The following is a 27,016-nucleotide window of genomic DNA, read 5'->3' on the forward strand; positions in this document are numbered from 1 at the left end:
TGCTGACTGCAGAGGGGGTTGGACTGGATGAGCTTTGGAGGTCCCTTCCAGCCCAGACTGTTCTATGATTCTATGATTCTATGACACATCTAAAACAGATAGGCTGCAGCAAAATAAAAATGCATGTGCCCTGCTAAGTTGGTAGGGAGTGGGCTAGAAAGATTTTTTTGTAGCACTCTGAGACCAGAAACCAAGGGGTTTTTTTTTTTTTTTTTCAGGTCAGATGTGTTATTTTCATAGCTGCCTAAAATCCAGCCTTCCCACCTCACCATCATATTTCAAAGGATGATTTATTAAGTTGGAAAAAGACGTTTGAATAAAATATTTTCTAGACTGGAAAATTTGGAAGAGCCCAATGCAGCCACCTTGGTTTGGTGCATCTTACCTACAGCAAATGATGAGCTGAGTGACTACAAAGCCTGGTGTGATCTCAGCCCAAGGTTGGGTTGGAAGGGACCTCAAAGATCATCCAGTTCCAACCCCTGCCATGGGCAGGGACACCTCACACCAGCCCAGCTTGCTCAGGACCTCATCCAACCTGGCCTTGAACACCTCCAGGGAGGGGGCATCCACTGCCTCCCTGGACAACCTGCTGGAACTGGCATCTCTTGCAGAGCAGAGCCTGTACCTCAGGCAGATGCCCTAATGCCAAATTAAGTCTTGTCTGCACTAACAGAGTTGAAGAGCTGCTAATTAGCTAATTTATTGCCATGCAGCACTAATGCTTTTGGTTTACTTGTGACCTGCAGTGCAGGAGCTGTGTAGCTTATCTGCCTAGGGAACCAGAATCAGCTGTTAGAATCATAGAATCAGTCAGGGTTGGAAGGGACCACAAGGCTCAGCCAGTTCCAACCCCCCTGCCATGGGCAGGGACACCTCACACTACAGCAGGCTGGCCACAGCCTCATCCAGCCTGGCTGCAAACACCTCCAGGGATGGGACCTCAACCACCTCCCTGCACAACCCATTCCAGGGTCTCTCTGTTGCATGGTGGAAAAATGAGAGCAGTTTCACTCTGCTGGGAATTGATGTGCCCACAACTAGGGAGTATGTGGGGGGATGTGTAAGGACAGCCAGGGCTCAGCAGTAGTTTGGAAGGGGAGGATCTAGAGAAGGAGACTATTAGAAAATACAAATGGGTTTCTGGCAGGAATGTGTCCTTCCCCCTCCACACCATTACCCCAAGTCTCCCCTGCTGAGATGTGGCTTTCTTCTGCTCAGCATGCATTTTCCTGGAGCCAAGTCATCCCTGTAGGACCTGGTAGCAAAATGTGTGGGCTGCACACATCAAAGAAATGTTCTGCAGCATGGGCCAGGGTGCTGATGCTGTCTCTGCATCCCAGTGCCTAGAGGAGTGAAGATCTGGAGAGACAGTTCTGACCAGAATGGTGGGGAGGACCAGGGTAAGGTTTTGGGAGCTTCTGGAGTGAGCACTGGGAGAGCAGTTCCTGCTGGAGATGTGATTTGTAATGCTCCAATAAACATGCAAAACCTCTTCAATCCTTTTATTTTCAAGGCTTATTTATCTTTAACTTGATTTCATCTGGTCTTCTGCAGGGCTTGGATAGGATACTGAGGTTTAAACTCAGCATTTGAGGGCAGGTTCCCAGCTGAGCTCACATTCAATTTCCCAGTTGATGAGTCTCAGGTTTTCACAGACGCTGCAGCTGTGGAGCTGCCAGTTCCTAATGACCCTCCCAGGGCAGGGCACACCTTTAGGTTCTTGGAGGCTGAGCCCACTGAAAAGATGCAGCAAAAGCTGTTTGAAGCCTCACTGGGGGGTTTGATAGAGGTTTGTGCCTCATCTTGTGTCTCTCCTGTCAGGCTCGGGTGAAGGATCTAGAAGAGCAATGTCGCAGTCAGACGGAGCAGTTCAGCCTCCTGTCCCAGGAACTCAAACAATTCCGGCTCCAAACAGGAAAAATCGACCTTCTCACCTCTACTCTGGTGACCTCTGAGCTTCCTCATGCTCTGTGCAGCTCTTCCCCACAGCCCCACTGGGAGAAAGGTGATTGCTGGAGATAACCTGTGGGTGCTTTGACAAATGAGTTGTTGTGTGTGCCAGTGTGAAAGAATAAGGGAAGCAAGACAAATGTTTAGTGAAATTTTGGGCTCTTGCTCTCTCTCTTGTAAATACTTTTGGTTCATGGTGTAGTCATAGAGAGAAGTGGACATTTCTCTGACCAAAGAGAGCCCAGAGTGTCCAGTTTGCTGCAGTGTTAAATGAGTCACATTTTGAGACTTGAGCTGCTCTAAAGGGAGTTTGCTCACTGCTGATCTCCTGTTCTGCCTGTGGCTAAAAGTAATGAACAGCTTCTTGTATTGCAGAATCGACTGCTCCTGGATTTCTTGCTCACCAGAGCACAAAGAAGGTTCACAATGGAGAGGGTGATGAGTTGGAGTCCTCACAGCTGGTGTCTGATGCTGCTGGTGGTTCCCCAGTTGCTGCTCCCAGTTCTCAGAAACAAGCCAAGAAACTGGAATCTCAGTCAAACTCCTCAAAATCAGAATCCATGCAGAACAGTCCAAAATCCTGCCCAACCCCAGAGGTAAGTATGAGAGTCCCCTCTTGCAGCCTCTGCTTTCTAGCCACAAGGGGGTAAATGCCTTGCTGAGAGCACCAATAATGCTGAGAGCACCTCCTGGCTGCCTGAAGAAAATAGGAGAAAAAACTAGAGGAAAGCTGCAGGAATCAGTTGAAAAGGCCTCAGATGCTCATGTCTGTATCTGAAATGCTCATTTGAACATATTGCTGTGCTCTAGGAAGGAAACAACTGGGTAGAACAGAGTGCTGGGAGCCTGGAGAAGGAGTGGAGTGGGGATGTCAGTCTGTGGGAAGTGTGGGAAAGCTCTGGCTAAGCTTCCTTGTGACATCTCAGCGACCACTCAAACACACCAAAGCTGCAGATTTATTTTTAGCATGCTGGGGAGCTGTGTCCAGACTATTTTTGGTCTTGAGCTGTGGATGAAGGGCTCAAACTTCCTTGCTGATTATTTTTAGGTATTAAAATTTTACTTGGTGGAAGAATCCTTGAAAAGCTGCTGGGTCTGTGCTAGCAGAGGGATGAAATTAAGAGGCTTTGCTTGTTGGTGTCAGCAAGATCTCCTGGGTCATTGTTGCTTCTCCTCCCCAGGAGCTCTTAGGTAGTGTTGCAGAGTTCATTTAAGCAACCATTAATAGTCTCTGCTGTACATAGAGTCATGGAAGGGACCTTAAAGATCATTTAATTCCAACTCACCTCCTACTAGAACAGGTTGCTTAAGGTCCTGTCCAACTTGGCTTTGAACACATTCAGGCTTGGAGTCTCCATAACATCTCTGGGCAACCTGTTCCAGTGCCTCACCACCTTCATGGGGAAGAATTTCCTCCTAATGTCTAATCCAAATCAAGCTTCTTCCAGTTTGAAGCCATTCCCCCTTGTCCTGTCACTCCATCACTTGATGTGACACCTTAGGGTAACACAGTGCTGTGAGTGGGCCTGGGTGTGGAGGCACAAGAGGCAACTTTTGCTTCTTGGTCCTGGCTTTGCGTAGCTGAGGCTCTAAGATCTTCAAGAGTGAAGATCTCCCACCTTAGTGGGAACCTGCCCCAAGGCTGCATCACTCACCTGGGCAAGAAATTTTTCCTAATGTCTGACTGGAACCCCTGAAGCTGCAGCTTGGAGCAACTTCTTCACCTTAGAATTCATTCTTCCACAAGACCCTTATCCCAGAGGCCAGATTGGCACCATAGGGCTTGTTCACTGATGTTTGAACCCTTAGAATGTTCCTTTACTCTGGTTTGGGTAGTGTCATATCCTTCATCTTTAATGTTTTCAGGTGGACACTGCAAGTGAAATGGAAGAGCTGGATGTTGACAGCATCTCCCTGATGCCAGAGCCAGGCAGCCAAGGCCCTGCAAAGCTCCAGGTGTTCTTAGCTCGGTACAGGTACTGTGACCTGGGAGGTTGTCTCATGGCTGTCTGCTTCACACTCCTCTCTAGGATTCACCACAGTTAGAGGTGGATATTGGGTTGTATCTTACTCCTCCAAGGGACTTTTTGAGATGTTTTATTTCCTGCACAAACAAATCTAAGGTGCTTGGCTTAACAAAATCAGAGCAAGCTCATTAGTTGAGTGAACAGCACTGCATGAAACTTTGTTTTTAATATGAGACTGGGTGGAAAATGGAGTTTGAGTTGTCACATTCCTTGAAATATTTTAATTTCTTCAGAATAGCCTCAAATTTTTTTCTCCAGGAAATGTTATTCCAGCAACTATGAAAATTTCAGCTCAGAATGCCTGAAGTTTTTGGCCAAAATCTTTCTGGCTGTATATTTAAAAGGGGAAAAAATGCACAGAATGAACCCAGATACTTCTCAGAGCTTTTGCTATCCATTGAGCCATCATAGTCAAACCCTGTTTGCAGTTCAAAGAGCATTGACAAAGAATCATGGAATGGTTTAGGCTGGAAGGGACCTTAAAGATCCTCTAGTTCCAACACCTTCCACCAGCCCAGGTTGATCAATGCCACATCCAACCTGGCCTTGAACACCTCCAGGGAGGGGGCATCCTTGACCTCCCTGTTCCAGTGTCTCCCCACCCTCACTGTCAAGAATTTCTTCCTAATTTCCAGTCTCAATCTCTTCTCTTCCAGCTCAAAGCCATTGCCCCTCATCCTGTCACTACAAGCCCTTGTCAAATGTCCCTCCCCAGCTTTCTTGTAGGTCCCCTTCAGATACTGGAATAGGGTTAGGCTTGATTCCTTAAGCTTTGCATTGTGGATTGGCAGAAAGAGAACTGGGATGATTCTGTGCTTGTGAGAGCAGATCAGATTTTATCTGTGGCTTGATGTCAGATTCTTGGGCCCACAAGGTGTCACTCAGCTCCTGGAGAGGAGGACGTTGCTTTAGAGGTTGAAATCCCTTTTAAAGACTGAAGAGCAGGAATTGGCAGTAGGTGCTTGCAAAGATGAAGACATTTGTGAGGCATTTTCCTGTGATAGCCTCTGATTAGCTGGAGGATCACTGGCTAGGCAGGTTAGAGCTGCCTGGAGTCCAAATCCTATCACCAACGTATTTATCCTTTCCGTGCTAGTGAAGGTTTTGGAGAGCTGTTTGAAGTGGGGAGTCACAGCACTGAGTTTTACAGCTTGGATCCTGAGGGATGGATAATTCTTGAGAAAAGGCTAGAAACCTTGGTGTTTGTTTTTTTCTTTTTTCCCACTCACAGAATCACAGAATGGTTTGGGTTGGAAGGGACCTCCAAAGGTCATCCAGTCCAACCCCCCTGCAGTCAGCAGGCACAGCCTCCATGAGATCGGTTTGCTCAGAGCCTTGTTGAGCCTGACCTTGAATATCTGCAGGGATGGGACCCCAGCCACCTCACTGAGCAACCTGTTCCAGTGTTTCATCAGCCTCATGGTGCAGAACTTGTTCCTCACATCCAATCTAAATCTTCTCTCATTTCAAACCATTGCTCCTGGTCCTGTCGCTGCAGGCCTTTGGAAGCAGTCCCTCTGCAGCCTTCTTATAGCCCCCCTACAGGTACTGGAAGGCCACTATTAGGTCTCCCCAGAGCCTTCTCTTCTCCAGGCTGAACAACCCCAGCTCCCTCAGCCTGTCCTCATAGCAGAGGTACTCCAGCCCTCTGATTATCTTCATGGCTCTCCTCTGGACCCACTCCAGCAGGTCTGTGTCCTTGTCTTGAGGGTCCCATAGCTTGACACAACACTCCAGGTGAGGTCTCACCAGGGCAGAGCAGAGGGGCAGAATCACCTCTCTCCATCTGCTGGCCATGCTGCTTTTGATGCAGCCCAGGCTGCCATTGGCCTTCATTTAACCTTCTTGCACAGCTCAGCTCATTCTTAGGGTGTTCAACATGGGAACTCTCAGATTCTGTGCTGTGCTTTTCCATGATGCTCATGGCAAGTGAATTGTACTGGACAAGTTTGGGCATTTTTGATATTTATGGGGTTTGGTCAAAACTGTTAACTAGATGAAATATAGAGAGCTATCTACATGAAAAACTGAAGGGTGCAGGTGAATTGAAGGATATTTGGATCAGAAGTGCAGAGTCCTTCAACTTGTCTACTGAGAAACACAGCAGGCACCCAGGTCATTCAAAACTTTCCTTAACCATTTTCTTGAGTCACTCTGATCTGCTCCTTCCAATTTCACATTTTCTGTTCTGTGACACTTAAAACTCTTCCTAGCTGCTGTTTGCACAATAGATGGAACAATAGATCCTTAGTTAGATGTAAAAAAACCTGTAGGGTCTTGCTCTTTGTGGAATTTACTGCTTGCAAGAAGTGGTGGCAGTGAGTTGTAAGCTAATCTACCATCACTGCTTGAATGAGTCCTGATGAAAGCTCCCATACAAAGTAAGTCTTCATTTTGTGAATATTTCAGCTACAATCCTTTTGATGGACCTAATGAAAATCCAGAGGCAGAGCTTCCACTGACTGCTGGAGAATATATCTATATCTATGGAGACATGGATGAAGATGGCTTCTTTGAAGGTGTGTTTTAGTAGGAAAAAAAAAAAGGTGACTGAAATGCTGTGGAGAGTTGATCTCTCCTTAAAAAAAAAAAAAAAGAAAAAAAAAGAAATCAAGAGAGGAATTTTAGTGAATTTTGAAACCTCAAGATAAAGGTTTTCTGCCCAAAGTTAGTTTGTTAGAAGGAAGGGCAGATTCCATTGGAAAAGGTTTTAGTTATGTCAGGATTATAGAATCAGAATTGTTGTGGTTGGAAAAGACTTATCTGAGCTCATTGAATCAATTCCATTAGGTTTAAACATGAAATCCTGGGCTGGTGGTTTCAGTGGGAATTTTGCCACTGCATTCAGCAGAGCTCCAGGTTTCATCCCCATATGGTTCTTCTCTAGGCATGGAGGGGAACACTTTCAGCCTTGGGCACCTTCTGCAGATGGTCTGTTTGCCCCTTTCCAGTGACTGCACTCTGAGCCAGACCTGGAGGGCTTGATTACCTCTTGCTCTTTTGGCAGAGCAGGCTACAAGATAATCATAGAATCAGAGAATGGTCTAGGTTAGAAGGGACCTCCAAAGCTCATCCAGTCCAACCCCCTCTGCAGTCAGCAGGGACATCCTCAACTAGATCAGGTTTCTCAGAGCTCTGTCGAGCCTCACCTTGAATATCTCCAGGGATAGGGACCCCAACCACCCTCCTGAGCAACCTGTTCCAGTGTTCCATCACCTTCATGGTAAAGATAAGGAAGTCCCAGCTACAGTTGTTCTCCTGTCTGATGCCAGACAGTGTATTTCTCCTCTGGCACCTTTGAAAACATGCTTTTGGTTGACTAACAGACAGAAGGGATTGGAACCAAGAATCATGGACTTAAGTTTTGTTGTGGAGTTGTTTTAATTGGATAAAAGCTCCCTAATTTCCTGAGGTGCTTTGCAAGAGCTGAGGCAAATGCATGCCATGTTGCACTGCTTGCTCCTTGACTGTCCTGGCTCTTTCTTTCTTTCTATTTCCAAGCTTCTCATGTATTTATTTATCTGTTTGTTTGGTTGCTGTTTAAAGAATAAGAAGGTTATTCTTTAGTAATGTTTTCTGCTTTCCCTGCTTTCAATTGATTTGTTGGAGGTAGAGTTTGAAAGGCTAAAGTGAGGGCAGTCCCTGTGGCACTGCTCATTTGACTGTGATTTGATGGTTCTTCCCACGTACCAAGTGTGGTATTAGTTGTCCCTGTGGGCCCTTTTGGGACATCTTGAGTACAGAAGCTAGCATAACAAAGGAGGGAAACTAAAAAGAAGGCCAGAGCTGAATACAGAGCTGGAAAGATGGACTTTTTGAGAAAGTTCTACAACCCCCAAATCTGTGTGGCTGGGAGAAGACTTAAAATCATCAATCTGCATAGTTTGGGAAGGCTAGAGAGAGACAGTGAAAGAGCTGTGGTGAGGATCAGTAGGATAATGAAGAAGGAAAACCCCTTAAGCTAATTACATAAAGCAACTTTCCAGTCAGTTGGCTCTGGAATGTGTGGAGCAGTGAGTTGTGTCACTGTGGCCACTGGGCTCTGAGTAGGGAAGCCCTAGGGAACGCAGGGAACTTTGCCAGGAACAACCTCCTGGAGATTTTCTTTCATCCCTGACCGCGGTAGAGTTCTGACTTAGCGTAGATGTTAGCACAGTGTCTTCAGAGCTGGGTTGGAAGGCTGCATGGTAGGTGCAGTGGTAACAGGTGTCCTGTTTTTCGTTTAGGGGAGCTGATGGATGGCCGGCGAGGGCTGGTCCCCTCCAATTTTGTTGAGAGAGTTTCAGATGATGACCTCATGACGTTTCCGCCTTCGGAGCTGAATGATCTCACCCATAGCTCCTACCAGGAGAAAAGTTTTGTCAGTGCAAGCACCAGCAGTGGAGATAAGAGTGATTTCTCCATTGAAGAGAGTAGCATCAGTCCATTGGCCAGTAGAGCAGAAGGAGACCAGGAGGAACCTGTTAGTCATACAGCAGTGCCTTACCCAAGAAAACTGACTTTGATCAAGCAGCTTGCCAGAAGCATAGTTGTAGGCTGGGAACCACCAATTCTGCCAGCTGGCTGCCCAGATGTGCAAAGCTACAACATCTACGTGGACGAAGAGCTACGTCAGAACGTCAAGAGCGGCCTCCAGACCAAGGCAGTGATTGAAAAGCTGGACTTGAAGAGCCGGTCCTACCGGGTGTCCGTGCAGGCGGTGACGGAGCGAGGCCGCTCCGACAAGCTGCGCTGCACTTTCTTTGTGGGGCAAGGCCTTGGTGCAGCACCAACCCTGCTGAAGGTCAGGAGCGTCACGGCCACCTCGGCAGAAGTCACTTGGCTGCCCTGCAGCAGCAACTACAGCCACGCCGTGTTCCTCAACGGGGAGGAGTGGGACCTGACCAAGCCCGGGGTCTACTGGTACAGCTTCCGCAACCTGCAGCCCAGCACTCAGTACGTGGCCAAGCTGGAGGCCAGGCCCTCGCAGACACCCTGGGAGGAGGTCCCAGAGGGGCAGGAGCAGAACTCAGCTGTGATACACTTCACTACCCCACTAGCAGGTATCAGAGCAGTCGTGCCCCTTGCTGCTGTGCATTGAGGTGCTCGGAGAGCTGGTTCCCATGCTGCAGATCCTTGGGGCGAAGGGAAGCGAAGGGTTTGTTAGGTGCCAGAGCCTGAGGTGCTGTACTGTTCTGTCTTAATGTTTTTGGTTTGTTTTGTTTTTTTTTTTTCCTTCCTTTGTTTTTAAAATGTATTTTCTTTTGTTTTGTTTTGCTGTGGGAAGACATCCCCTTTGATTTGAGCAGCATGCCTCTCAGGGCAGGAAGATCTGTTTTGCCATGACCTTGCTGTGAGGGTTACTGCATCTTGGCCTCAGCTACTTTTGCAAAGTTGTGGTTTCTGTGCATCAAAGCTTCCCCAGAACAAGAGCAACTTCTTTTCTCTGGTTCTATCAGTCCCCCAAGACTAGCTTGGCTGTCCTAGTGCAGGGACAGCTCTGGTGTGGGAATGTTCCCTTTGATTCTGACTTCATGCTGTACTCAGGGAAGCCAGAGGTCTTACTGTTGGTCTGTCTGTTTGCTGGTCTCTCGCAGGCACACCTGATGCTCCTCTGGATGTCCAGGTAGAAGCTGGTCCCTCACCAGGTATCCTGGTTATCAGCTGGTTGCCTGTCACCATCGATGCTGAAGGATCTTCCAACGGGGTTCGGGTCACAGGCTACGCCGTGTACGCGGACGGACAGAAGGTATTGTCCTGGCAGTGCCAGGCTGCTGCCTGGGCTGAGGGGGGCCTGCAGGCTGCTGCAGGGGCAGAGCCTCAACACCTGGAAAGCTTGATCCAGTAAGCATGCCATGAGTGATGTTCCTTGGTCTGGAGTGATAGCACCAGTACAGGTCAGGAGGTGATCTGGAGAGCAGCCCTGTGGAGAAGGACCTGGGAGTGCTGGTGGATAACAAGTTCTGCATGGGACAGCAATGTGCCCTGGGGGCCAAGAAGGCCAATGGGATCCTGGGGTGCATTAAGAGGAGTGTGGCCAGCAGAGCCAGGGAGGTTCTCCTCCTCCTCTACTCTGCCCTGGTGAGGCCATGCCTGGAATATTGCATCCAGTTCTGGGCTCCTCAGTTCAAGAGGGACAGGGATCTGCTGAAGAGAGTCCCAATGGAGAGCTACCAGGATGATTAAGGGCCTGGAGCACTGCCCTATGAGGAGAGGCTGAGAGCCCTGGGGCTGTTTAGTCTGGAGAAGAGAAGACTGAGAGGGGGTTTAGTAAATGTTTATAAATATCTGAGGGCTGGGGGTCAAGAAGGAGAGGACAGGCTCTGCTCACTTGCACCCTGGGACAGGACAAGGGGCAGTGGATAGAAACTCCAGCACAGGAGGTTCCACCTCAACAGGAGGAAGAACCTTTTTCACTGTGAGGCTCACAGAGCACTGGAGGTGCCCAGAGAGGTTGTGGAGTCTCCTTCTCTGGAGCCTTTCCAGCCCCATCTGGATGTGTTCCTGTGTGACCTGTGCTGGATTCTATGGTCCTGCTCTGGCAGGGGGGTTGGACTCGATCTCCAGAGATCCCTTCCAACCTCTAACATCCTGTGAGCAGAGAAGGGACAGTGCTTGGGCTCTTTGTTTCACTAATGGACACCAAACTGTCCAGCTGTCTAGATTTTTTGATTCTGTAATATAACTTAGTATTATATTATATACAATTAGGTCCTATACAATATACATATACATAAATATCTGTGTACATGCATGGTAATGGCTGGACCATTACATTAACATGTAATGGTTGCACTTGATGATCTTAAAGGTCTTTCCCAACCAAAAGGATTCTATTGCAGTCTATGATTTTTGATGTGTTCTTGACATAACTAAACTAGGAGAGTTCCTGTGGCAGGCTCCTTCACTAGCAAAGCAGGATTTAGAGTGGGTATTAGAATTCTTTCTGGTTATGGTAACAATTCCTCTTCACTGATGCTGTGCAGAGAGGTGACAGTTCTGCACCCCTGCTCTCAGGAGCCTTGGGATCTGTCCTTAGCTTTGAGTTCAGGAATTGTCATTCTCAGCAGGGCTGAGCTGTGCACAAGAAATAATCACTCCCTGTTTGTTTGCTTTGTTTTTTTTTTTTGTTTGGTTTTTTTTTTTTTTTGTTTTTTGTTTTTTTTTGCTTGCAGGCAATAGAAGTGACTTCTCCAACAGCTGGGAGTGTCCTGGTGGACTTGTCCCAGCTTCAGATGTTCCAGGTGTGCCGGGAGGTGTCTGTGAGGACGATGTCTCTCTATGGGGAGTCAGTGGATTCAGTTCCAGCCCAGATTTCCTCGGTCCTTCTGCGAGCCTCTCAGCGCCCTTCCCCGTCAGATTCTGCTCTCTCTACCACTTTTACCTCCAGACTGCCCAGGAGCTCTCTGCCTGCATGCAGCCCAGCCACACGCCTGCCCAGACAGCAAGTTCCCTCTGAAAGCTCAGATGCCAAATTGACTGATCCCTCCTCCAGCCACCACGGCTCGGCACCAGTGCTGCCAGAGACAGCCTCTTCACCACCACACCTCTCCTCTCCCAGTGCTTCCTTGGTGCAGGCTGTAGGCACTGCCCCACAAGGATTGGATGCTGCACAAGACAAGAAATGCCTGACTGTGCCTCCTCAGCAAGCTGGCAGCACAGTGCCCCCCAGGCAGGGCATGGAGCCTTCAGGAGAGGCAGAACTGCAAGGCCTGGGTAAAGGGCTGAAGGTGCAGGTGAGTGCTGACATCTCCTGCCCAGTGCCCTCTGTGCCTCATGTGTGGGCAGAGTGGATGGAAACTGCCTGGCAGGAAAGGACTTGGGGGTGTTGGTTGACAGCAGCTGAACATGAGCCAGCAGTGCCCAGCTGGCCAAGAAGGCCACCAGCATCCTGGCTTGGGTCAGCAATGGTGTGGCCAGCAGGAGCAGGGCAGGGACTGTGCCCCTGTGCTTGGCACTGGTGAGGTGATGCCTCAAGTACTGGGTTCACTTATGGGCTCCTCACTCCAGGAAAGACACTGAAGGGCTGGCGGGGTTCCAGAGAAGGGCAACAAAGCTGGTGAAGGGTCTGCAGAACAGGTCTGGTGAGGAGCAGCTGAGGGCAGTGGGTTGTTTAGTCTAGAGAAGAGGAAGCTGAGGGGGAGAGCTTCTGGCTCTCTAGGACTCCCTTAAAGGAGGTTGGAGAAAGGTGGGGGTTGGTCTCTTCTCTAAGACGTGACAGGATGAGTGTGTCAGTGTGAGCTGAAATCCCCCCCACACTGACACTAACCAGGCTAGCCCAGTCTGGAAGCAAATGAAAGCTGTATTTACAAAGCAGAATCTACAATCTATGATGAAATGCAATGAATATGTACAAATATACAAAATTCACAACATTTACAAATATATACGATCAACAGAAAAGCACAACCAAGCTCCCTTTGCTTCCCCCCAAGGGGACCCTCCCAAAGGGGCTTCCCTCTCCCAGGAGCTTCCCCCCAGGCCCCCCGGACAGAAAGCAGAGTTAGTTAAGCAGAAAGTTGTTAACTTAGCTGCCAAGGTCAGTGTGTTATCTTCAGCCAGAAGAGAAGAAGAAACAGCAGCCAGACAGCCCAGCAACTGCCCCCACTGCAGAATGCAGAATGTGCAGAGTGCCTACTTTGTTTGGGGTAATAGTTCTTAAACATTTCTATCTATCCAATGGAAGTGTTTAGAACAATCAGTATTTTGCTTTCTTACACCCAATAGTGACTTATTTACATTCTTTCACTTTCTCTGTTTTGAACTTTGCAAGGAAAAATTAAAAAGACAGTTTCAAGCCATCACAATGAGAGGAAATGGCCTCAAGTTGCACCAGGGGAGGTTTAGGTTGGAGATTGGGAAAAATTTCTTTGCTGCAAGAGTGGTCAGGGATTGGCACAGGCTGCCCAGGGAGGTGGTGGAGTCCCCATACCTGGTGATGTTCAAGAACTGTGTAGCCATGGCACTTGGGGACATGGTCAAGTGGCAGTGGTGATGTTGGGTTGATAGTTAGACTTGATGATTTTAGAGGTCTTCTCCAGCCTCTGTGGTTCTGTGATTTGGGAAATGGAGCAAAATGCCACTGAGCATCTTTCTGTGGCACACAGAAATGGCCTGTGGGCCATTATCCATCAGTTGGCAAAACAGCAGAGAGTGTTGGCTGCTGTTGTGTCCCTGCTAGAGCAGATGACTCTCACCACTTGATCACGTGTGCAGGCAGATCAGGAACAGTTAGGAGAGCAAGAATTTGTCAGAAAGGAGGTGAAAAAGATGTTGCCACTGGTGATGATGTCAGTGTTAGTCTGACTTGAAGGGGTCTTCTCCAGCCTGGTGGGTTTGCACAAGGCAGAACTCAGCTGTTGTTGAGTTCAGACACTGGCCCAGTGGAGCACCTTGGGGGACTGCACAATGATGAAGTCATGTCTGGAGAGGAACTGGCAAGATATCATGACAGTGGGTGATGGGAATCTTGTAGGGCACCTGAGTGCTGTCAGGGCTTTTTAGGAGAGTGCTGAGGATGTCTGAAAGCCCTATAAGGAAACAGGTAAATGATCTAGCAGGTGCTGTGGGAAGTGGGTCCTGGTGGTGTGTGTTGTAAGAGCTCAGGAAAAAAGATTTTCCCATTCTGGTCTTTGACATGGAGCACTCAAGGGAGTGCTTCAAACTGTTCAGTTCAGCAAGGCTTGTTGAATCAAAGCACAGAGGTAGATAAAAGCAAGGAAGGCTTCTGATAACTGCTGGAGCATCAGCAGCTTTGTGGGCCCAAGGCACCCAAGGGTCAGGTAAAGAGACAGAAGAATTGAGCTGTTGAATCCAAAATTGCAGCCATCATTCTTCAAGGCCTGGTCATTTGCTGCTCAGGGTACCTCAGCTCAGTGGTGATTCATTTGCACACATTTAGATGTCTGGTGGAGATGGCTCCACGTGGGTGGCTGGCTTTGCCTCCTTTGTACTCACTCAGTGGAGCAAAATTGGTGCTTCCAGGATGCAAATCATCCCTCTTGCTTGAGAGGTGTGTCCTCATTTGGCTGTCAGCAAGGAGAAACAGGGCAGAAGGATCCTAGCCATCAGATGAAGAATGAGGTCTGCTCCTGTCTGGCTTTTGCCTGAGCCCAGAGGACATTTAGGCACCCAGCTCTGGCTGCATCTTCCTAAGGGTCTCATCCTGTAAATATTTCCCAAGTGTGCCTGACACAGAAGGACCAGGCTGGGCTGCACTGAAAAATACACTGGAGGCTGCCCTAGTGTAGTGAGGGTTAGAGAAAGGAGTGGTTGATGAAGGCCCATCTGCCTTACCCTCCTTGTTCCTGGGGTTCTAGTTCTCCATCTTCCCAAGGTTTTTCTCAAACAGAGTGAACTGACTGGAAGACAAACACACACACACACACAAAATAGTGTTCTGCAATCCAGGTGACCTGACCACAAGTTCTTCTTCATTAATTCCTCTTTCCTTCACAGTCTTCTCAGCTCCAAGAAGTTCTGGGGTACTGTCCTCACCTCCAGCTCAAGCTGGTGTGTAGGACATTCCTCTGGCAGAGTGGAAAACAACCTTATTACATAGCTTGAGCTCTTCTTGCTGCTCTAAAACTAGTGACTGTCCATGTATTTGAGGAGCCACATGTGGTGGCCAGAGCTGCAGCAGTGGAAGCTCCATGTGCCTGCTTGCAGCTAACAGCAGGGAAAGGTTTCTTCCAGGGGTGACCAATCTGCCCAGCTCCAACTGCCTGCCATGACATTCATGACAGTCATAGAATGGTAGGGGTTGGAAGGGACCTCTAGAGATCATCCAGTCCAGCCTCCTGCCAAAGCAGGGTCACTTAGGGTAGGCCACCCAGGAACACCTCCAGATGGGTTTGGAATCTCTCCAAAGAAGGAAACTCCACAGCCTCTCTGGGTAGTCTGCACCAGGGCTCCAGCACCTTCACACCAAGGAGGTTTCTCTTCATTTTCAGGTGGAGCCTCCTGGGTTCCAGCTTCCCCATTGTTCCTTGTCCTATCACTGGGCACCACCCAAAAGAGCCTGGCAGCTTCATCTTGACACCCACCCCTCAGATATTTATAGACATTGATAGGATCCCCTCTCAGTCTTCTCCTGTCCAGACCAAACAGCCCCAGGGCTCAGTCTTTCTTCAGAGGAGAAATATTCAAGTCCCTTAATCATCCTCATAGCCTCTGTTGGACTCTCTCCAGTGGATCCCCATATGCCAACAGCACAGAACACATGAGTGTTCATGTCAGAGAGTTTGGGGTGGTAAAGGCTCCTTTTGGTGCACAAGTGGTGTGTGCTATCTCCCCCAGGGGCCATGGGTTGTCATCACCTTGTGTTGCTTTGTTTCCCAGGTGGAGCAATCTGTAACCAAAGCAGCAGAGCTGGAAGGCTCATCTCACAGTAGTCTGAAGATGTCTGTGGGGACCTGCCATGCATGCTCTGTGGAAGAGACACCAAAAGGCCCCAGTGCTGAAGGAGAGAAAGAGGCAAAGGAGAAGCACTTGAGCCCAGAGCCTCTGCCCTCCCCCAGCCAGGCTGAGGGGTCAGAGGGCACCTTCCAAGACTCAAGCACGGGTGGGAGCAGCTGCCAGGAGTTCCTGAAGTTGTCCCCTGGCAAGGAGGTGATAAAAGAAATGTCCAGAGTGAAGAGAGAGGTTTGTTTGACCTTGGTTGAAATGTCTCTGCCTGTGGAGGGATGTGGATTGTGTTTGACACCCTGAGGTTTTGCAGTCTTAGGCAGCAGGCTCTGGAGCCTGTCTGTGTGTGTGTGTGCCCCAGTGCTGCACTGGGTGCTGCCCAGTCTGTTTCCTGACACACTTCAAGCTGTTGGTGTGCTAGAGGAAGCTACAATGCTACTGGAGTGCCTGAGGAAATCTGTTTTGCCTTTCCATAGCAAGAAGAAAAGATTTCTGAGATGGGAAGGCGGCAGCTGACCCTCTTTGCTGAGCACAACCGGAGTTCTGACCTGTCGGATATTTTGGAGGAGGAGGAGGAGGAGGAAGAAGAAGATGAACTGTCTTCAGAAGCTCTGGATGAGAAGAAATGGGACCAGAGAGATTCAGGTTACCAGGAGAACGGGGAAAAGGTAACTTGTAGCAGAGGAATGCTTCTGGGGAGCTCCAGTGCAGCCATCCCATGCCATCAGCTCACAGGAGGAGGTGCTGGTCTGAGCCCAGCACTCCCAAGAGTGCTTGGCTGAGGTCCTGCCTTCTCTGCTTTTACTCTCAGTGTTGTATTCAGACAGTAAAACTGCAAGTTCCTTGTGAGAGGGAAGGGTGTTTGTGTGTAATCAATGCAGCCAGGGTTTAATGAGTTGGAAAAACACACAGTGTAATGTGAACTTTGGAACCCAGGCTTGGAAATCAATCCTATTGATCAGGTTCTTAATATAGACAGCAAGAGTGAGCACACAGGAATCTGCGAGGTCCAACCATCTGCAGATCCTGTACCAAGCTTCCCTTCCCTCCTGAGGCAAAGCAAGCATCTAATAGCAGTCCTGCAAGCAGGATGCAGCAGAGGAATTGCTGAGTGCAGATTATTTTGGTGCTGTCTGTAGGAATGGATGGTTTGTAGGAGCAGAGCCCTGGCTTTGCAGCTCAAATGTTGCAGCAAGTGAGGAGCTACTGACTGAGCTGAGCTGTGAGTGATTGTGTTGATTCATCTCCCCAAGTTCAAACAGTTAAAGCTGTGCAGTGCATGGTAATGCAGCTGAGACAGGTCAAGAGCTTCAAGCTGCATGGCTGGGAAGTGGTGTGTGATGATGCAGATGACAGCAGCTGAGATGAATGTGCCTGAGGGAAGGTTTAGAGGTTGAATGACTGAGAAACCAGAAAGGTTTGCAGGAAATGTGGTAAGCCTGGTTAGCAGGAGAGCACCCTCATTGTTTTCATGTGACAAAAGAACATCTCTGGGTGGTTGGTGCTGATCTAGGTGCCTGCTAGCCTGCAGAACAAACAGGGTGAGTCTGGGGAGCATTTAATTCACAGGTTCACAGATAGCATTAGGTTGGAAGGGACCCTCAAAGGTCATCTTGTCCAACCCTCCTGCACTCAGCAGGGACACCTCCAGTTAGACCAGGCTGCCCAGAGCCTGGGCAAGTAGCAGTGATGAGCAGCAAAGAGTCTAATGATTCTGGAGTACATTTGGTACATGGAGTACATTTGCTGCTGCTCCTTTTCTCCTTCTGAAGGGGGTTCTGCTTCCCAGGTGGGGAGAATGGAGCTGCAGTGCAGTGTGGCCACTTACTCTCATCCTGTCACTTTGTTAGCAGCCCCACCTTGCTACAGCCTCCTTTCAGGGGGTTGTAGAGAGCCAGAAGGTCTCCCCTCAGCCTTCTTTTCTCCAGAGACCTGAACAAAGCTGCTCATGCCTGTAGCTTAAACCATTAATAGCTACATTTGCTTTGTAAACCTTTTGCAAATGTTTTGAGGCCATGTGATGATAGAGACTGTCTGGGAAGTTGAACAGGAGACCTCCAGAGGTATCATCCATCACTTAGTCATCTGGGATTCTACCTTCTTCTACCATTTTTATATGCAGTAAGAGGCAAAACTTCGATTCCAAGGTTGGTCTAAGACAAGTTTTAAAATCCAGCAAGTTTTATGTGACCTGGTAGGCTCTGACCCAACTGCAAGTGAAATCCAAGTCTGTGTGACTCCTTTGAGGTCAAGGGTTTCCATGGGGATTTGTGGCAACTCTGGATTTGCAGACAGTAAACTACTGTAGAGCTGGACCTTGGCAGATGATTTGAAGGGCCCAGGGAAGGTCCTTCTCTAGCAGCAACATCTCCAAGGGGTGTCCTGCTGCACAGAGTCACTTCCTTCTGTTCCAGTGCGAGGAGAGAGAGGTAAGAAAAGTCCATGGATCCTGCTGTGAGACTCATCCCTGTGGAGGGAGGAACCTGATGAGCTCTGGAGTGGAGTGAGCAGCCCTGGAGGAACTGTGTCTCTCCTGCCCTGTCATCCCACACTGGGGCTGCTGAAGCTGTGGGGAATCAAGTGGGCAGGGTGAGAGGTGGTGCAGAGTTGTGTGTGCAGAGGCAGAGGCTGGGAGGGAGCTCTTCCATGCATTGGCCTTCCTTGCTTTGCTCCATCTGAGTGTCCTTTGCCAGAAGATCCATTGCTGCCTCTCGCTTCCTCCCCCTGCTTGGCTGCAGCCCACCGTCGCCGCTCCATCCTGCTGTGGTGGGAGGGAATCAGCTCTCACTTTGCCTCTCTTTTTAATGTTTTATTTCCTCTCTTTTTCCCCTTTGCTTGTCCTGGCTGTGGCTTTTCTCGGGGGCTGGGTACAGATGGATCTTTGTGATACTGACAGCGATGAGGAGATTCTGGAGAGGATACTAGAGCTGCCACTGCAGAAGACCCACAGCAAGAAACTCTTTAGCATCCCTGAAGTGACTGAGGATGAGGATGAAGATGAGGATGAGAAGTGTGTTACAGAGGAAAAGGCAGACCCTCAGGACTGCTTGGGAACACAGAGCCACCATTCAGGAGGGACAGAGAAGCTGCTCAACATCAAGGAGCCATTTCAGAAGGCAGAAGGGAGTAACAGCTGCACAGATCCGTCTGCCCTGGCTCCACGGGAGGAGCACGGTGCTAAGGAGAGCAGAGGGGATGCTGACCATGCAAACCCTGCCTTTGCCCACCTGGCCTGGAGTCAGAAGAAGGCAAACTGGGGCTACCAGGAGAATGATCCAAAGTCTGGAAGCGGGGCGATTCCCACCTGGAGCAAGAGGAAGGGCAGCAGTTACCGAGAGAAGAGCCGGAGTCGGCCTGAGATGGGTAGGAAGAGGCAGAACGACTCCACAGAGCACTGCAGTCGTCTGCTGGGCAACTGCAGCCAGATGGGAAGTGGTTTATACAGAGCTCCTAGCCTCAGGGAGGAGCTGAACGTGGTGAGCAGTGCTGGTGGTAAGGAGGGGTTTGATCTGTACAGCCGTGCCAGGCAAGGCAGCTTACGGAAGAACCACCTGAGGGCAGTGGGCTCAGGGCTGGCAGAACCTGCTGGGATGGCCACGCACTGCTCCAGCCCCAGGAGCCTGGAGATAGACATTGAGTATGACTCTGAAGATGATCAGGATTCGACCTGTGCATCCCCCCCTGAGAGCAGGAGGTGGCCAGAAAGGTCCCAGAGCTGCCAGGGGGGCTGGAGTGATTGCTCCAGTCAATCTGAGGTTGCCCACACGGATGGCAGAAGGGACCTGACCAGGCTGGAGGTGATGGAAGAGCAGAGCATGGAGTGGGCTGGGTCTCCGCGCCAGCGCCTGCGATACTTCTGCCGGGAGAAGGAAGCGCAGAGATGTGAGAGCAGCTCTGAGGAGCAGGGCTGGGAGCTGGACTGTAAGTCACCTGGCTGGAGAAGGAGGCTCCAACATCCTTCGAAGGGGATACGTAGCACCTCCTTGCACAAAAGGGTTGGGTGACTTTTCCTATTCTGGCTTTGAAGCAGCTTGCAGTGGCGTTAGCTTCCCTCTGCTTCCCTGGCCTGCCTGTCTCTTGCTTTGTTCAGTGTTGTCCAGAGAAAGGACCCTCCCCTGGGATTGTCTGGAAGGATATCTGAGAGATGCTGTAGTTCTGTGCTGCTCCATGGCTTTTCTTGTATTAGCTGCTTCTGCTTTTCCTGCTGACTGACCGAGTGGCACCGATGCAGTATTCCTTTTCACACTGGGCCTTGCCTCCCCACCGCAGGAGGCTGAGGGACCCCAGATGCAAACCCCTGGTTGAAATAAGCCCATTTGGGAAAGCTTTGTGTAGATGATGGCTCTCAGGTCATTGCCCTCCCCTTGAAACTGCCCTTTCCTGCATCCTCACACTCCCCAAGGGGCTGGTCAGTGGTGCCTGGCAGGCTGCCTTGGTTGTCTTTGCCCAGCCCCCTCGGTGTGTTTGCAGCTCTGGAGTGTCCCAGAAGAGGAATGTTGCATTTGGATGCGCTGCTCTTTGTGGAGTGCGTTTGGGCTGAGCACTGTTCAGGCCAGGCAGAAGGCAGAGGCCTGCTACTAACTCTCTCTGGTTGCTAACTCTCCTGTTGCAGGCATCTGGTAATAAAGATCCTAGGGGAGAAACAAAGATCCAGGAGCTGCCTGGCACAGCTGCCTGGCAGGCTCCCAGCCGAAGAGCGAACAAGAGCATAAGGAGAAGCCAAATGCAGAAACCTTTGCTCTCCAGTCCAGGTGAGTGGTGAGGGGCAGAGAGCTGGGCAGCAGGAGGCTGTTGGAAATGGCAAGGGAGAGGCTAACAGCATCTGAGCCATGCAGGGAAATGGGGCTGACATCATCTCTGGAGTGTCCAGAGAAGGGCAATGAAGGTAGTGGAGGATCTGGGGAGCAGGGCTGGTGAGGAGCAGCTGAGGGAGCTGAGGGTGTTCAGCCTGGAGAAGAGGAGGCTGAGGGGAGACCTCATTGCTCTCTACAACTCCCTGAAAGGAGGTTGGAGCCAGATGGGGTAGTTGGTCTGTTCTGTCTAGTATCAGGTGATAGAACAAGAGGAAATGGCCTGAACTTGTGCTAGGGAGGTTTAGGGTGGATCTTAGGAAATGTTTCTTGATTGAAAGAGTGGTCAGGCATTGGAACAGGCTGTCCAGGGCAGTGGTGGAGTTGCCATCCCTGGAGGTGTTCAAGAAATGTGTGGCCATGGTTTAATGGCCATGGTGGTGTTGGGTTGATGGTTGGACTCAGTGATCCAAAACAATTCTGTCATTCTGTGGTGTGTCCCCTGTCTGCATACAGGTCCTCCAAGGAGCACTGCTTCAGAAACCTGTGTCAAAGATGATGGTGTTAGAATATTTGTGGCTCTCTTTGACTATGATCCTGTTTCCATGTCTCCTAACTCTGATGCAGCAGAAGAAGAGCTTCCATTTAAGGAAGGACAAATCCTGAAAGTAAGAGCACATTTTAGTGAACATCTACTCTGTGTGTACCTCTCTGATGTTCCAGGGATAACCTGAACCTTGGGAGGCAGAGGCTCCTTCATCTTGGGAGTTTCCTTGGCTTCCTTTTCTCCTTTCTCTGTGCAGCTCAGTCCCTGTAGCCTCAAACAGTCTCTGACCTGCCTTTTCCCTTGCAGGTTTGTGGAGACAAGGATGCTGATGGCTTTTACAGGGGGGAATGTGCAGGGAGGGAGGGATACATTCCCTGCAACATGGTGTCAGAAGTCCAAGTGGAAAATAATGAAATCAAGAAGCAGCTCCTGAAGCAGGGGTTCCTGCCTGCTGACACCCCAATGGAGAGCATAGGTACTGTGTCTCCTTCACCTGTGTGCTGGGCTGGTACTGACAGCATCTTTCTTCACTGGGTGTGGAAAGCTCAGTCATGCTGCCAAGCTGTGGGGCCAGCACAGCCCACCAAAAGGATTCCTAGGTCTGGTCTCCAGGGTCTGAAGGCTTCTTTAGTGGCTGTTGCAGTAGCAAGCAGGGAGGTCTGGATGGCTGGGGGGGAGGTCTGGATGGCTGGGGGGGAGGTCTGGATGGCTGGGGGGAGGTCTGGATGGCTGCAGGGGGAGGTCTGGATGGCTGGGGAGAGAGGTCTGGATGGCTGGGGGGGGAGGTCTGGATGGCTGCGGGGGGAGGTCTGGATGGCTGGGGGGGGAGGTCTGGATGGCTGCAGGGGGAGGTCTGGATGGCTGCAGGGGGAGGTCTGGATGGCTGCAGGGGGAGGTCTGGATGGCTGGGGGGGAGGTCTGGATGGCTGGGGGGGAGGTCTGGATGGCTGCAGGGGGAGGTCTGGATGGCTGCAGGGGAAGGTCTGGATGGCTGCAGGGGAAGGTCTGGATGGCTGGGGGGGAGGTCTGGATGGCTGGGGGGAGGTCTGGATGGCTGGGGGGGGGAGGTCTGGATGGCTGCAGGGGGAGGTCTGGATGGCTGCAGGGGGAGGTCTGGATGGCTGGGGGGGAGGTCTGGATGGCTGCGGGGGGAGGTCTGGATGGCTGGGGGGAGGTCTGGATGGCTGGGGGGAGGTCTGGATGGCTGGGGGGGAGGTCTGGATGGCTGGGGGGAGGTCTGGATGGCTGGGGGGAGGTCTGGATGGCTGGGGGGGAGGTCTGGATGGCTCGGGGGGGGAGGTCTGGATGGCTCGGGGGGGGAGGTCTGGATGGCTCGGGGGGGGAGGTCTGGATGGCTCGGGGGGGGAGGTCTGGATGGCTGGGGGGGAGGTCTGGATGGCTGGGGGGAGGTCTGGATGGCTGGGCGGGAGGTCTGGATGGCTGGGGGGAGGTCTGGATGGCTCGGGGGGGGAGGTCTGGATGGCTCGGGGGGGGAGGTCTGGATGGCTCGGGGGGGGAGGTCTGGATGGCTGGGGGGAGGTCTGGATGGCAGATCCAGTGAAGGGCCACAAAGATGATCAGAGGGCAGGAGCACCTCTGCTATGAAGACAGGCTGAAAGAATTGGAGCTGTTCAGCCTGGGGAAGAGAAGGCTTTGGGGAGAGCTTAGAGCTGCGTTTCAGTATCTGAAGGGGACCTGCAGGAAGGCTGGGGTGGGACTGCTTAGAAGGGCCTGTGGGGAATAGGACAAAGGGCAATGGTTTGAAACTGGAGCAGGGGAGATTCAGGTTGGACATCAGGAGGAAATTCTGCACAAGTTCTGTACAAGGAAATTCAGTGGTGAAGCACTGGAACAGGTTGCCCAGAAAGGTGGTTGAGGTCCTGTCTCTGGAGACATTCAAGATCAGACTCAATGTGGCCCTGGGCAGCCTGCTGTAGCTGGAGGTGTCCCTGCTGACTGCAGGGGGGTTGGACAAGCTGCCCTTTGAGGGTCCCTTCCAACCCTCTGCAGTCTGTGGATCCCTTCCCACCACAGCGAGCTGGTGGGGTGCACCTCACCTGGCCCTTTGCAGCTGTCACTGGTAGAAGGGTTTCTTTCCTTCGGAAGCAGAGGGAAGTTTGTCTGCTGTGTCCTGTGGTATGGCTGATGGGCAGAGATACAGCTGGGCTCCTGTGTGTGTGTGGGGGGGGGGGGGATGTGAACCATGCCTCACCTGAGCCCACATGCAAGAACTGGAGATCTGGGCTTTGCCCCTGGAGATGTGTCTGCTTCCCAGAGGAGGCATGTCCTGCTGCTCTGTTGCCTGTTCACTCTTCAAGATGCTTTGCACTCGCCATTCACTGTCTGCTTCTCTTGTCTATTTATTTGCTCTTTTTTTGTTTTGTTTCCTTTGGTTTGGATGAAGGAAATGGCACATTTTCTCCACCTCCACGCCGCCAAACTGTTCCTCCTCCAAAACCCAGACGCTCCAAGAAAGGTCTGTGTCAGCCCCTGCTTCCTCTTTGGGTTTTGCAGCAGCATTGCAAGCTGCAGTGAGTTTTTACCTCTTGCTGACAGGGACACTCTGATGTCTGTCTCTGTACAGCTGCTAGGAAGTGGAAGGAGAGCCCAACCCTGTGCTGCTGTTAAGTTTTTAACAGCACTGATGCCTTTGATTAGTTCTGGAGCTTGATCTCTGCTTCTTGTTACTGTCCATGGGTCATGGTTATTGGTGTAGACCTTTGAGTTGCATGAACAGTTTGCTTCTGTTGTTTACTGCCTTGGTCTTTGTTCTTTTTATTGTTGTTTGTTAAGTGTGAGGTGTGGTCACTGTTGCAAGATGAACTCTCACTGATGAGATCTTTTCTTGCTCCAGCAGGGTTGGATAAGCAGGAGAAGTATAAGCCTCCTCCAGGTGAGAATTGCTCTTTCTTACTCTGAGTAGATGATGGACCTTAGTAATACAGAGGTGTTCTGTACTCAGGGGCCAATGTAGGACCCCTGTGCTGGAAGGAGATGGTGGATGAGAAGCCCACCAGGAGCTGTCAGTGTGCACTTGCAGCCCAGAGAGCCAAGCAGAGCCTGGGCTGCAGCAGGAGAAGTGTGGCCAGCAGGGCAAGGGAGGTGATTCTCCCCCTCTGCTCCACTCTGCTGAGACCACACCTGGAGTACTGCATCCAGTTCTGGAGCCTCTGTTACAAGAGGGATATGGACATGGGGGAAGGTGTCCAGAGAAGGGCCACCAGGATGAGCAGAGGGCTGGAGCTGCTCTGCTATGGGGACAGACTGAGAGAGTTGGGGCTGTTCAGTCTGGAGAAGAGAAGGCTCCCAGGAGACCTTCTTGTGGCGTTCCAGTATCTGAAGGGGGCTCCAAGAAAGCTGGGGAGGGACTTTTTAGGCTCTCAGGTAGTAACAGGACTGGGGGGAATGGAATAAAGCTGGAAGTGGGGAGATTCAGACTGGATGTGAGGAAGAAGTTCTTCCCCATGAGAGTGGTGAGAGCCTGGAATGGGTTGTCCAGGGAGGTTGTTGAGGCTCCATCCCTGGAGGTGTTTGCAGCCAGGCTGTGGCCAGCCTGATGTAGTGTGAGGTGTCCCTGCCCATGGCAGGGGGTTGGAACTGGCTGATCCTTGTGGTCCCTTCCAACCCTGACTGATTCTATGATTCTATGATTCTCACAAAAGAAGAGGTTCAGGTCTTTAAATCTAGTAGTGGGTGCAGAGTCATGGAATTGTTTTGGTTGGCAAAGCCCTCTAAGATCATCCAGTCCAATCCTCAACCCAACACCACCGTGGCCACTAAACCATGTCCCCAGGTGCCATGGCCACAGGTTTCTTGAACACCTCCAGGGATGGGGACTCCACCACTTCCCTGGGCAGCCTGTTTCCAATCCCTGACCACTCTTACAGGAAAAAAATTGTTCCTAACACCCAACCTGAACAAGGAGTTTGACTAAACAGTGTCTGAAGGTGGAGGGCACACATGGTTGTGTTTTGGAGCAGCAGGGAAATCTCTTCCTTGTCTGATGCCACAGTCCTTAAAATCCAAGGTCTCTTGAGAAGCTGCTCACCCTGCTTGGGTGCACAACCCTCTGTTGATGTCCAGAGAGGCCAAGCCTTCAAACTCCTTGCTTAGCCCATCCAGAGTTGACCTGAAGCAGGGTTTAAGTGCATAACATGAAGAACCAGCCAATGTTTTCTGCAACACCAGCCTTTGCTTTTGTAGGCTCAGAGCAGGTCTGCCAGGAACAGAGCTGCTGTGAATGTGCAGCCTGTTCCCTGCAAGATGAAGCCCTTTGTGCTGAGCTCTGTGCTGCTGTGGCCAGGCTGCCAGTTGATGCTCTCCGGGGCTCTTGCAGTTCCCCTGGCACTTGGAGGATGAATTTTGTAGCTTAATAGCAGAACATTGCCTGGAGGGAGGAGAAATGTCCATATGAGACATTATAAAGAGACTGTGTGTGTGTCACACACTCTGTGTGTGTCTCTCTGTGTGTATATATCGATACAAAAGGAAAAAAAGAGGGGGGAAAAAAGGTGAAAAACTGGGGGGGAGGATGGGATGGGGAAGGGGCAGGGTATGGCCAGGGTGTATAAAATAAATCATTCCTGTGTATATAGCCAGGACACCAGGATGCTGGAATGGGCAGGTGTCTCCTCTTTTGTGCTTGGGAGTGGCTACAGGAGATCAGAAAACTACTTTACCAAATGTATCCAGGCCCTCTTTTCTCCCATTCTGTTTCCCCCTACTGCTCTTTTTTTTGGCTCAGTCCACTCCAAGAATGAGGAAGGAGTAGCTGCAGTTTGGGATTTTGTCCTAAAAACTTCTGTGTCGGTGTGAGCTGAAATTCCCCCCCCACCAACAATAACCAGGCTAGCTCAGTCTGGAAGCAAATGAAAAGCTGTATTTACAAGCAGAGTCTAAAATCTACAATGAAATGCAATGAATATGTACAAATATACAAAATTCACAACATTCACAAATATATACAATCAACAGAAAAAGCACAACCGATCTCCCTTTGCTTCCCCCCAAGGGGACCCTCCCAAAGGGGCCTCTCTCTCCCAGGAGCTTCCCCCCCAGACCCCCCTGGACAGAGAAGCAGAGTTAGTTAAGCAGAAAGTTGTTAACTTAGCTGCCAAGGTCAGTGTGTTATCTTCAGCCAGAAGAGAAGAAGAAACAGCAGCCAGACAGCCCAGCAACTGCCCCCACTGCCGAATGCAGAATGTGCAGAGTGCCCACTTTGTTTTGGGTAATAGTTCTTAAACATTTCTATCTATCCAATGGAAGTGTTTAGAACAATCAGTATTTTGCTTTCTTACACCCAATAGTGACTTATTTACATTCTTTCACTTTCTCTGTTTTGAACTTTGCAAGGAAAAATTAAAAAGACAGTTTCAAACCACCACAACTTCCAACTCAGGATATTTTGGTTTTCTTTTTGTCCTGCAGGACAGAAGCATAAAGATTTTGAAGCTGAACTGCTGACTCCTCGAAGTATGGTGGCTGTCTTTGACTATAACCCTAAGGAGAGCTCTCCAAATGCAGATGTTGAGGTAACCACCAGCTGCTCACTGCTTTTAGAAGTTTGTTTTGCCTCTCTTTGTTCTGTTTGGTTGTTTGTTTTCCTTTCATCCCAAGACACTTTGGACTTTGATCAAAACAGGGACAGTTCTGGCTGGGCACTGTTACTGCTGAAAAGGGCTTGCCTGAAGTCAGAAAATGTAGAGTTTGCTGTTGTGCTCTCTCTTACCTTGTCTGATAGTGATAGTGATACCTGAACAGTGTTCAGGTATCTGTGAAGCCTTGGAAGCAATAAACCCCTGATGATTTTCAGCATGTGTCACACTGAAACTGTCTGAGCATCCTCTAGTGACTGACTAGGACTAAGCAGAGGTGGGCAGGAGGAAGCAGCTCCTGCTCCTTAGTAAATGATCCAGGACACACTCTGGTAAAAGCAAAAATCTTCTTAAGGGGAGGAGCAAGTGAGGGAGCTGGGGTTGTTTAGTGTGGAGAGAAGGAGGCTGAAGGGAGACCTTCTGGCTCTCCACAGTTCCCTGAAAGGAGGTTGGAGTGAGGTGGGCTTTGGTCTCTTCTCCCAGGTAACAAGTGACAGGACAAGAGGAAACAGCCTCAGACTGCACCAGGGGAGATTTAGCCTGGACCTTAGGAACAATGTCTTCCTTGAAAGGGTTGTCAAGTGCTGGACCTAGGGCAGTGGGGGAGTCCACATCCCTGAAGGGCTTTCAAAGCTGTGTAGATGTGGTGCTGAGGGGGAATGATTTAGTGGTGACCTGACAGTGCTGGACTCAATGAATTTTTCAAGGTCTCTTCCAACT

At 50.3% G+C, this 27,016-nt stretch overlaps 1 protein-coding gene across 1 annotated transcript in view; it reads left to right on the plus strand.

The window, feature by feature from the left end:
- The window catches only part of TSPOAP1 (TSPO associated protein 1), an 85,064-nt gene that overhangs the window by 48,132 nt on the left and 9,916 nt on the right, over nucleotides 1-27,016 (plus strand). The window contains exons 13-28 of the mRNA XM_054394580.1: nucleotides 1,825-2,008; nucleotides 2,329-2,549; nucleotides 3,820-3,929; nucleotides 6,390-6,499; nucleotides 8,207-9,022; nucleotides 9,557-9,708; nucleotides 11,135-11,695; nucleotides 15,300-15,602; nucleotides 15,842-16,033; nucleotides 18,239-19,360; nucleotides 19,978-20,116; nucleotides 20,672-20,823; nucleotides 21,009-21,177; nucleotides 23,107-23,178; nucleotides 23,557-23,595; nucleotides 26,130-26,233. Coding sequence (XP_054250555.1) covers nucleotides 1,825-2,008; nucleotides 2,329-2,549; nucleotides 3,820-3,929; nucleotides 6,390-6,499; nucleotides 8,207-9,022; nucleotides 9,557-9,708; nucleotides 11,135-11,695; nucleotides 15,300-15,602; nucleotides 15,842-16,033; nucleotides 18,239-19,360; nucleotides 19,978-20,116; nucleotides 20,672-20,823; nucleotides 21,009-21,177; nucleotides 23,107-23,178; nucleotides 23,557-23,595; nucleotides 26,130-26,233 — 4,446 coding nt within the window. The remainder of the gene's footprint in view (nucleotides 1-1,824; nucleotides 2,009-2,328; nucleotides 2,550-3,819; nucleotides 3,930-6,389; nucleotides 6,500-8,206; nucleotides 9,023-9,556; nucleotides 9,709-11,134; nucleotides 11,696-15,299; nucleotides 15,603-15,841; nucleotides 16,034-18,238; nucleotides 19,361-19,977; nucleotides 20,117-20,671; nucleotides 20,824-21,008; nucleotides 21,178-23,106; nucleotides 23,179-23,556; nucleotides 23,596-26,129; nucleotides 26,234-27,016) is intronic.

Source organism: Indicator indicator, chromosome 30, assembly GCF_027791375.1.
Source record: "Indicator indicator isolate 239-I01 chromosome 30, UM_Iind_1.1, whole genome shotgun sequence".
In the NCBI taxonomy this organism is placed as follows: Eukaryota; Metazoa; Chordata; class Aves; order Piciformes; family Indicatoridae; genus Indicator; species Indicator indicator.